General features: G+C 38.8%; 1 protein-coding gene across 3 annotated transcripts in view; it reads left to right on the top strand.

The window, feature by feature from the left end:
* The window catches only part of FARS2 (phenylalanyl-tRNA synthetase 2, mitochondrial), a 407,483-nt gene that overhangs the window by 66,652 nt on the left and 328,668 nt on the right, over positions 1 to 12,163 (top strand). For all 3 annotated transcript variants that reach the window (XM_075062831.1, XM_075062829.1, XM_075062830.1), the window contains one exon: positions 4,936 to 5,571. In XM_075062831.1, coding sequence (XP_074918932.1) covers positions 4,954 to 5,571 — 618 coding nt within the window. In that variant the 5' untranslated portion in view covers positions 4,936 to 4,953. The remainder of the gene's footprint in view (positions 1 to 4,935; positions 5,572 to 12,163) is intronic.

The raw sequence follows: 12,163 nt of genomic DNA on the forward strand, positions 1-12,163 counted from the left end.
AGATCAGTGTGTGAGAATATGTAATGCTATTATGTATGTTGAGAATATAGCTATATAGTAAAGATTTAACATTTAAATATGCACTTCACTTTCAACCATTTCGGAGTTTGGGGATTGGTATTTCTGATATTCAGTTAATTCAAAACCAAATGGTTTTTATGTAAATCATACGGGTGCTCTTGAAAGTCTCCATCTAAAGCTCCAAACTTGGAGTGTAGCTAGTCTTCAGTGAAGAACAGTCTCTATTTAGTTTAGGGAAAAATTCAAGGAATAATTCCCATTTTTACCAAAAGAACATTGCTTATTATGCATGTGAGGTAAGAGATTTTTCTTAACAGTTTAACATATTTAAGAGAACATCTAAGCCAGTTTCAGCATTAATGCTCTACTCTTCTGAATCTGTGCATTCTCTCCATCAATTTCAAATATTGCATCAGGAGGGGACCTGAAGATTTTGGGGCCTTTCTGCTGGGGCCTAAATTTTTAAATTTCACAGACTATAGGGCTTGGTGCCTTTATTCTATTGTACTGGATGCTGGAGTACGCGCAATTTGAATTTGTGGCTATCTGCTGGTTGACTTCTGATGCCATTTCAAAGGTGATCATTTCTGCCTGTGCCCCCCTTGCCCTCTGTTTCAAATTTGACACTCTCTAAATGGTACAACAAATTAGATGTGACTGTGTAGTTTCATGAACACAAATTCCTGTGTACAAGCACTCCACTTTCCCATCTGCTAAAACATACTTTATTTAGCGCATGTAATTCATTTAAAACCAAACAGTGTCAATATTTGAAATCTAGATTTAATGCAGCTAGAGTTATAACAAAATTATAGAACTTGTGGACCTTTTGACCACACTGGAAATGGATTTTAATTCAGCTGAACAATTGAGAAATGTTATCTGTTTAAATTAATGTTCTTTAATTTGTGGATAAACCAGAACACCTAAATGATGTGAATAACTGGTGTTAATCCTAGGTATGCTTGGTGGATCGCATCAGGAACGAAATAATGGAACCTGCAGTATAATCCAATATGATATGAAGGGGACACTTGAATTGTCATCAGTTATAGTATCATACCTGAAATTATATGGAGTTTGCGCTTCTCACTTTAACATTTTAATATACAACTATTGGTGCCCATGCAGTGCTCTTGCAGAACAATGTTCTGTTCTCCCAGGAGATGCTGCACCATATGGTTTGACCTCACATGATGCAACTTTCTTGTAGTTGAGGAGGATGATGGTGGAGGAAAGCATGCTTGAGATACATGGGCCGCTTTTTCTGTGCCTCTCAGTGTTGATGTGTGTAAAACAGGACATAAAAATATTAAACTTTGCTAAGCTATTAGACAACTGAATTAGTTACAAGAGATGGTTTGATTATTAATTCTGTTCTAAACTTTAAACAGTTCTTACACATAACAGAAAGGAGAGGTATGATGTTAACTTTATCCAAGAAAATATTTTATAATTTTCCTCTTTCCATATTGCAAGCCTCCAAATGTTTCCAGTGGTATCATCATGATTAATGTGGCACTATAGGAAAACAGACAACAAATCAGCCTATGGCATCTTGTTTTGGTTACAGAAACTGCAAAAAGGGGATTTTGTGTATGTTCCTTACAATTTATGGCTGCAATTTCTATACATAGGCTGTTAAGTAGATGAACTCTTGAGTACATGAAAGAATTAAAAGTCTTTTTTAAAAATCATTTTATCCTGCCTTCTTCCCAGGACTTTAATATAGATTTTTGAAGGGCCATGGGAAATGTTAGATGTCCTCAGTAGGATCTGAGGATGCTCACCACCTGATAAGACTGGAGCCTAAGTGTGTGCATGAGGTACAGCCTATTTCAAAAGTCCTTGTTGTATAACAAATTTGATGTTTGTGGTAGGACTGCAGGTGTGTTTTGGAGTTTAAAAAGATGTCTTTTTTCTAAACACAGGGTTTAATTTGAAAAAGCATTCAAATTGCTAATATTACGGCACAAAACCACTTCCATGGTGTCCTATTGTAACCAGTGGGAAAAAATACAGACATGGTTATGGCTAAAACAGTGATAGTTGCTGCTGTATGCCTGCACAGTTTTCAAAAGTAAAATGCAGGGCTTTGCTAAATTGCTAAGCAGACTGGTAAATGTCCAATTTTAGCAACCTAGCATATGTTATAATTTTTGTTTTAGCATATGCTGTGTTAGTGGAACTCCCCTCCCCACACATACTGTACACAAAAGCTGTCAGATCACAAGATGGTGGCAGTCCAACTTTTCTAATATTTTCCATAGCACTTCAAAATTTTTCATTAATTAAATATTCTTGGACAGGAGGCAGGATAAAAGAGCTTTAAAGATTTTTGGTTTAAAGCCTATCATGTACTCAGAGGTTATATACTTATTGGCTCATCTGTATTCCTGTAGCCATAAGCTGTAAGAGAGGTCATACAGAGTGTGAGGTCAAAGGGAGCTGTAAGGGACTGGGGAATTGGTGATCTGACCAAGTGGTCACAGCTGGGCTGGTGTCCACAAGGCATGGATGGCCACAAGGCACTAGTCAACAAGCAGGGATAAGAATTATTGTTAGAGCTGGGATTGATAAACAAGACTTACAATCAGGCTGGGTGTGATAGCCTCGATGCCCCTCCTTCCACATCAGCCAGAACAGCTGATCTAGCAACAGCTTTTTTTCAACTACAAGACTGTTATTGTTTTGCTTGCGTGGCTAACAGGCTTTGGGAGTATATCCAGGAGAGCTTCACTGAGATGTCCCTGGAGGATTTCCCCTCCATCCCCAGACATGTTAACAGACTTTTCCAGTAACTGTTCTGGCCGCGAATGCATCCCAAGTCTTCAGGGCAAATTGATCATGAAACACGCTAGCTTTTAAACCATGTATTATATTTACAAAGGTACACTCACCAGAGGTCCCTTCTCCACCTTCTAGGTCTGGGGGCCCGCCTTGGGTGGGTTAGGAGGGTACTAGATCCAGGGTGAAAAACAGTTCCCGGCTGTCGGGGGAAAACAGTTTCTCCGCTTGCTTGCTGTGCGCTATCTTCAACCTCCTCCTCCTCCTCATCTTCCGTGTCCCCAGAATACGCATACCTGTTGCGTGAGAATCCATTTACAAAGTCCACGCACAGGGCTGGGGTAGTTGTAGGGGCACCCCCTAGAATGGCATGCAGCTCATTATAGAAGCGGCATGTCTTGGGCTCTGACCCGGAGTGACTGTTTGCCTCTCTGGTTCTTTGGTAAGCTTGCCTGAGCTCCTTAAGTTTCACATGGCACTGCTGTGGGTCCCTGTTATAGCCTCTGTCCTTCATGCTCTTGGAGATTTTTCAAATATTTTGGCATTTCGTCTTTTGGAACGGAGTTCTGATAACATGGATTCCTCACCCCATACAGCGATCAAATCCAGTACTTCACGTTCGGTCCATGCTGCAGCTCTTTTGCAATTCTGGGACTCCACGGTCACCTGTGCTGATGAGATCTGCATGGTCACCTCTGAGCTTGCTGTACTGGGCACACAGGAAAAGAAATTCAAAAGTTTGCAAGGCTTTTCCTATCTACCTGGCCAGTGCATCACAATGGAGCTCTCTGGGATAGCTCCCGGAGGCCAATAGCATTGAATTGCGTCCACTACCCCAAATTCGACCCAGCAAGGTCAATTTCAGCGCTAATCCCCTTGTCGGGGGAAGAGTACAGAAATCGATTTTAAGAGCCCTTTAAGTCGACAAAAATGGCTTCGTCATGTGGATGGGTGTAGGGTTAAATCAATCTAACGCTGCTAAATTCGACCTAAACTCATAGTGTAGACCAGGGCTTAATCTCTAGAGGCATTACAGCCCTCAGAATCCTTGCTTGTTCAGGAATTCTCTCTTTAAACACGTCAACGTATAGCAGTTATCTCTGAACCCAGCACTATAAGGCTCCGCTACTGCAACCAGAGAAACTGAGGGATAGCCAATGATATCTCTTTTATATAGATTTAATCATTTATATTTGACACCGCCGCCAAAACCCCCATCCTTAGCAAAATCTTCCATTTCACCGACCTTCTCCAAAATCCCAAGGCCTACCTTCTGCATAGTGGTATAATCAGCATGGATAAGCGTTGTTTGCATTAGAGTGGGTGTGGAAACTTGTTTTGCAGGTTTTCCCAAAAATGCTAAGACCAGTTCTGTCCATGTGGAATTTGTATAGAGAACCTGAGATACTGTTCTGTTTTGAATTTAATATGTTGGTTTATGTGTATTGTGATTGGCTGTCTGACCTTACACAGTTGAGTAGTTGTTTGAAAGGTCAGACTGTCTTTTTTGTTTTCTATTAAATAGAAAAAATATCTACAAAAGTATAGTTCGTAATGCATATGTTTTTGTATGCTATGCTGCGAAATGACCTATGTTTCATCTCTAGATTCCTTACGGGGACAACATTTTGTTATAAACAATGCAAAATACTAAATTTTCTTCTTGTTTGTTGTGCTGCTGCTGTTTAATCCTGTAGTTTGTTTTGAGAATGCACAACAATATGTTAGCACATGAAATATTATTAATGAATATCTGATTGACAAACATGTTAAAGTTTACTACAATTTCTCCTGTATAATATGTTGAGTTATTGGGGGGTGGGGTTAAATTGAATATAAAGATATTAAATAAAAGACCTATATTGCTTTTATTTAAAGTACTGCAAAGACTACCGTCATCTTTAATGGGGACAGAATCAGGTCCCAAATCATTAATACAAGGGCAGGGTTGGTGGTTGGAGAAGATAATCTAGCTGGAATTGGGTCATAAGATTTTTCTGTAAAGCAGTGGACTGAAAACTGGACTTCTGTCTTATTTAATAAATTGATGTTTGGCTTTTTCATGATCATTAGACTGTTTGCAATTCCTACAGCAAATCTTGACTATTTTTTTTTCCCTTTTTCTAGAGCCTCAGAGGTATTTTGATGGCCGCATCTTGGAATTTCATGAGAGTAGTTCATTATTCCAAAACTGTTTTGTCACAGGGACTCAAGATAAGAGGAATCACCAGTGATTTTGGGCATGCCTGGTCCAGGACTATAACTTCAAGTTTTGTTGCCAAAACACCGACATCAAATACAGTGGAACTGCTTGGTAAAGTGTACCCTCGAGATGACTACAGCAATGTCACAGAGAAAATTCTCTCCAAGGTGGGAAAGAACTTGCACAACCAAAGGTACCACCCTTTGTGGCTGATCAAAGAGCGAATAAAGGATCATTTTTACAAGCAGTATATAGGACGCTTTGGGACCCCACTCTTTTCTGTTTATGATGATCTGTCCCCGGTGGTTACAGTGGAGCAGAACTTTGACAGATTGCTTATCCCAAAAGACCACCCCAGCAGGAGGAAAGGGGAAAACTACTACATGAACCACACTCACATGCTAAGAGCACACACGTCGGCTCACCAGTGGGACTTGATGCACTCAGGGCTGGATGCCTTTCTGGTTGTGGGAGATGTCTACCGCCGCGATACGATTGATAGCAGCCACTACCCAATCTTTCACCAGATGGAAGGAGTGCGGCTCTTCTCCAATCATGAGGTAGGCACTATTCACAATGCTTAGCATGACTCTAACAAGCAAAGAGTTTCACAGGTCCCTCCATTTGGCTAGTATCACTTTATTTGTACCTGTAAGTGCAGCCTCTCAAGGAATTTCCCCTTTCCTAAGGGTTCTTGTTTCTAGCCCTCATAGACTGCAAAATGATGGGCCTTACAACCGTGCCATGATGACATATGGAAAAGCTATCTTAGGTAATTTGTGGAGATTTCTAAAGAGCATATTTATAATGTTTTCCTCCAAGGCTGTTCAGTTTTCGTTTGTGTGCCAAAGGAATCTTTTATTTTGGCAAAGGAATCTTATTTTACTGGTGAAGAGGTTAAAAAAAAACCCAATATCAACAAATATTTTAAAGAACATTTCTAAATATAGTTGTTTCTGTAAAATATGTGGCATACACATGCCAGCTTGGTATGGTATAAAGATTTTATCAAAACTGTCTTGGAATAACTCACAACTAGAATGTTAGTTTTTTAAAAAAACAAAAAATGGTCTTTTAAAAAAAATCATGAATATCTTTTTCTTCAAACCTTCTGTTTTAGTTTATAGTTTTCAATTTCAGGGTTTGAAGTTGTGGGTTTTTTTGGTATTTCCAATTTTAATTAGTCAGCCTAGTCACATGGTAGAGTTTTTCAGAACTGAAACAATTAGATGAAAGGTTTTGATTTTGAAATAAATTCCTTTTTGAAACATTTCAGATTTTTTAAAAATAGAAACAGACAATAAAAAATCCACATGAAATTTTGAAAAATGAAAAAAAAATCCTGTTTGAAAACTAGCAAAATGAAATGGTCTTTGGAAATTAAAAAAAAATAAAGAAGAGCAACCGCTTTACTTATGACCTGCGTAATTCAATTCATCCATGCCCAACCCATGTTGCGAACATCTTTTTACCATCTGCTTTGTTTCATTCACACGCTCAATATGTCAGTAATTTAGGGTAGTAATTGTTGCAGCTAAAATTGAAATGCATTTTCTTTTCTAATCATCACCATTTTCCAGTTGCTTCTAACTTTCTCAGAAAAATTCCTTTTGTACTATAATTTTCTATGTGTGGTCTCGTCCCAAAGCCATTTTAAGGATGGCTCTGTGCAGCTGACACTGATACAAGTTTGTGATGCTTATACAGTAAGCTCAGCAGGGTGCAAAAATGCCAGTCAGCGAGCCTTTGGCAAATGTCCGAGATTCCTGAGTTTATATATTTCACTGGCAAAGTTTATATGCACTGTGCATACTTAAGTGCCATTGATAAGTAATATATTGATATGAGTAATAGATTCTTAAAAGGATGCCAATATATGAAATGGTTTGCTTGTTGGAGTAGAATAGTGATTGGGGTTGCTTAGCTGAGGAGGTAATATGAATGAAGATATGTGCATATAAGGTGGGGACACACCTATAAAAAATATATATGTGGATTAGGGAAGTGCCACTTGCACTTGCACAGTCAAGGTTGAGTTGAGTTGAGTTTAACATTTAAAGAATCGATTAACCACTTAGGACATGTCTACACAACAAAATTAAGTCCTTCTACCTTACATCGACATACAGCCACTACAGTAATTACATCGCTCGTGCAGGTCTACTCTTGTGTCAGTGGTGCACGTCGTCACCAGGAGCACTTGTGCTGATTGTACTGTCTATGTAGGGCGTTGTGGGATGGCTTCTGAAAGCCAGTAACAATTGATGTAAGCAATGCAGTGTCTACACAACGCAATGTCTACACCTCTCATGGAGGTGCAGTTATTAAGTTAACATAGCAGAGCAGTTCTGTCAACAGGAGCAAAATATTAATGTAGACACTTGCATAGTTATGTCAAGATAAGCTGCCTTGCATCAATCTAACTCTGTAGTGTAGACCAGGCCTTAGTTATGTACGAAAAATACAGCGTATCTTACTGAAAATTACCACTTTTACAATTTTAGTACAGAATGAATTTCTGAGAATTTGAGTAAATTAGTTAATTAATTTATGGACTAAAATTAATTTAAAAATGATTCCTTTAAGAAATGTAGCACCCATTTTCAGATTGGATTTCTCCTGAATGAGCTTAATAATGGAATTAAAATTTCACAGATATCTTGAACAGGTTACATTTGAAGACCTTTTTTTAGTATTAGTGGTAATTTTTCCCCATTGTTTTTCATAACTGGAAGTTGCTCCTTTAGCAGGCACTGATAAATATTGTTTTACTATAGAGAATTCCACATAGAATTGTATCTGTGTGTTTTTCCTATATCATGTAGACAGGTGTGGAGCATCTCACTGCTCCAAAGAGATGAACAATAAGAGTAAGGTTTTCAGTTGATAGTTTTATATCATGGGAAGTCTTAGAAGTTTGACTGAAAGTTGCAGGGTCAAACAAGCTCCTAGACCCCATGATTACAGACATTGAAATGAGGATCCAAAATTTGACCACATTTGGACACTCCTATGAGATACTGAAAAAGGCATCTCTTCGTCCACAATCTCTCTAATAAGTGTCAGAGCTATTTTAAATTTTGTTTTTTAAATCAGGAAGGGTGAGAAAGAAAAGCCCTATACCATTTCCCATTCACCTCATTGCAACCTTTAGTAAGAATGTTACTTTCTCCTGTGTTGGAGACTTTCAGAGTAGCAAACACTTAATAAATATGTGGCACATAGAAAGTGTAGGGCTGGTGGAGAGGAAGATGGCACAGAATTCACCTTGTAGAATTCAAATAGTTTGTTTTATTCTTGAATTTCATGATGATTATTGACTCAGTACATTGTAATACATAACACTTATTACAAACTTCATCATAAGAGTAACGTGAGACTTCTAATTCCAAAAAATAATTCAGTGATTTCACTGTGGTCGGTCGGGCCTTTCTATGTTCTGTCTTAGAATTGCTAGGTCAAGCGTCCCCACTCCCTAGATGAATACACAGGGGCTAGTCCGTTTGAAAAAGAGTTAAAAGGAGTGATGTTACAAATGTGGGGGAAAATACACTATATGTCTGGGCATGCATGTATAAATGCTGCCACAGTCCACAGAAGCAGCGTGCATGCCAGTGGATGCGCTTACTGCCCTAGGGCATTCTGCTACACGCCATGGCAAATAGGAATGTCACAGTATTGAGGATAGAATCCACTTCTTCCTGCTGCTAGAGCACAAGATCTTACAAATTAAGCTAAATGAAAAGCTTCATTGGCTCATAAAGTATGTGTGCGCTGCAATTGATGCCATATAGGGTGTGACTGCAGCATATGTAGACACACGTGAGCTAGCTTTGATCTAGGTAGCTTGAGTACTAATAGCAATGAAGCCAGAGCAGTGTGGGCTATGCAAGCCCATTCCAGACCCTGGATATGCACTGAATGACTCACCCGCCCTGCCGCAGTTTCTCTGCCATTCATTAAGGCCAACTTGGGTATGTACCCTTATGTTTAGAAATAAGGTCTCTGATGCACAGTTGAGTAGATCTGATTTCCTGCAGGCAATAATGATACACATTTAGCACACTAGCCAGTTCGTTATACTACTTTGCTTTTCAGGTTTCCACAGTCAATGTTTGTCGTCCTTCCACCTGGGAGCAGTCAGATAATAGGAGGTGCCAAAGGTCCCATGGCATTTTGAATTTAAAATACACAGCTAATAGTCTCCATCATTTGATATCAAGAGAGAGTAAACATGTTTGCAAAAAGATTCAGTTCAGCTTGAATGGGCATTTTGGACAGGATAAGAAAGAGTTCATGAACCACCTCTTTTTCACAAACTCATGTCAAACTGTAATCAAGGAGGATTTCAAATAATACTGCTGTTTGAATGAAACATTCACATCACTCTTCCCAAATATCATCTTAGTCAGAATAATAATAATGGGGATTAGAGCTGGGAGAACTATTATTAGTTTGAAAAAAAATTACCTTTTTATGTTCATAAATTAACCATTTGATTTTTTTTTTAAATAAAGTTGTTCATTATTCAGCATTACTTGACGAATACTTTATTTCACCATGCTTTGATGTGTTCAGACTATTTGGTTCAGTTATGTCTTTGATTATTTGCTAATGCTTATTCATAGTGTGTGAATGATCACCCAAGTTACATGGCATTATGTCTGCTCCCTGGTAGGATGAGTGATTCTTTTATAATTAAGAGGAGAGAAATCTGAGATTTCAAGATCGCCATGCAACCAGCTCCACTATGAAGCTTTCCATGACTACTCATTCACAGAAATATTAGAGACTCATTTTCCAAGTACATTCTTGTTCTAAAAATATTTTTTAAATATTCATAGAAATGTTCACATAAAACTAATTATGAAACAGTCATGGACACAATCAAAGCACATTTGCATTTTATTCTAACATGTTCATTATTTTTTTTTAATATTTGCCTAAAGTATTGTATGAATTAATGCTTATGAAGGGAGGTAATAGAAGTGGCAGGAACTAGAATACTGTAAGAGAGAATGATGGGTTTGAGAGTCTAGAAGAAACAGTTTCTGTTCCAAACAGTGTGCAGTCAGCTATGGGATGGAGGGTAGGAGGTGTTTGGTATGTAGTAGAGTTTCATTGGAAGGCATTTCCCAGAGAAGGGGAAAATAAAACTAAAAATACAATTTATTATGGTTTGTTCCTTTTCTGAAAAAAGGACCTCAGTGTGTTGTCTACACTCAGAGCACTGCAGTGACGCAGGTGCGCCGCTGCAACTGTAGCACTGAGTGAAGACACTAGCTATGCCGTCGATGTAGGTACTCCACCTCCCTGAGATCTGGTAGCTATGTCAATGAGAGAAGCCCTCTCGCCAACATACTGCTCTCTACACCAAGAGCTCAGTCCCTATAACATAAGTAGGTAGTATAGACCAGGGCTCAGAGAAGATGTCTCTAATCTGAACAGAGTCTCTGCCTATCTTTTTTTATCTATGTATACAAATATATAAAATCTCATGATTTCCCATCTGTCATGTGATTTGCAAACTCTTTGGATTAGTGTAAATCTAACTCAGGAACCAATCCATGCAACAAACCTTGATGCCAACTCTGCCCACATATTTACACCAGCAACACCATCACAGGACGTAACCAGATCAGCCACAACATCACCGGTTCATTTACCTACACATCCACCAATGTAATATACACCATCATGTGCCAGCAATGCCCCTCTGCTATGTACATCGGCCAAACTGGACAGTCCCTACGTAAAAGGACAAATGGACACAAGTCAGATATTAGGAATGGCAATATACAAAAATCTGTAGGAGAACACTTCAACCCCCTGGACACACGATAGCAGATTTAAAGTAGCCATCCTGCAGCAAAAGAACTTCAGGACCAGACTTCAAAGAGAAACTGCTGAACTTCAGTTCATTTGCAAATTTGACACCATCAGCTCAGGATTAAACAAAGACTGAAAGGCTGGCCAACTCTAAAAGCAGTTTCTCCTCCCACGTTGTTCACACCTCAACTGCTAGAAGAGGGCCCCATCCTCCCTAATTGAACTAACCTAGTTATCTCTAGAATGATTCTTGCCTGCATATTTATACCTCCCTCTTGAAATTTCCACTACATGCATCTGATGAAGTGGGTATTCACCCACAACAGTTTATGCTCCAATATGTCTGTTAGTCTATAAGGTGCCACAGGACTTTTTGTCGCCCTTTAGCATAACTGCAGTAAGGCTAGAACTGATCATTTTTAATTCTGATTCCCAAAGATTTATTCATACTTTCCTACATGAAAATGAAAGAGAGATGCACTCCTTGATGTACCGGGATCAATGTGTACAATTCCACACATACTGAAATGTTTGATTAAACCCCCCTAGGTTTCATGTATTTAACCACCAGAGGGAGCCAATGCAAATCAGTATCACAAAACATTTCAATTGACAACAAATGCTAATTAAAAATTACATGTCTTAGAGAGTTCAAAGTACTTTTTTCTTGATTATACCAAGCTTTGTATAATTTTGGTGGGGACTAGACATGGGTATGTAGTAATTGTTCCTCTAGTTCAATATCCTAGCTCCATCGATGGTCAATGTCAGATTGGCCAGAGGATGTAAAAGTCCCATAAAGCACACTGATGCTAACATCTGAAGGCTATAGATAGGGACATTTAGAGAGAAAAATAGGAATACATCTGTAGTCTCCATTGAAATGTATTGGAGCAGATGGTGAATTTGTTGCTAAGACACAATGGAGAATGTTAAAACTTTGCTAAAAATAGGGATTCTCTCTCCAGATCAGGGACAGTTGGCATCTATGCATTGCTCTTAATTGTGCAGTTCTGTATAATTGTGGGAGAATTACGTCCTGACTCCAGCTGGTGGTTTGTATACCCTGAAGCATGAAAACTGTTTTCCCAGGTAATATAACTACAGAGGCTATTCTTATTTATAGAAAATTCTCTACTTTTTTTGTATCTTACTAAGATGTTCATTGTAATTACATCCCATGACACTAAACTGGGAGGAGTGGTAGATACGCTGGAAGGTAGGGATACGATACAGAGGGACCTAGACAAATTAGAGGATTGGGCCAAAAGAAATCTGATGAGGTTCAACAAGGACAAGTGCAGAGTCCTGCACTTAGGACGG

Source organism: Chelonoidis abingdonii, chromosome 2, assembly GCF_003597395.2.
Source record: "Chelonoidis abingdonii isolate Lonesome George chromosome 2, CheloAbing_2.0, whole genome shotgun sequence".
Lineage (NCBI taxonomy): Eukaryota > Metazoa > Chordata > Testudines > Testudinidae > Chelonoidis > Chelonoidis abingdonii.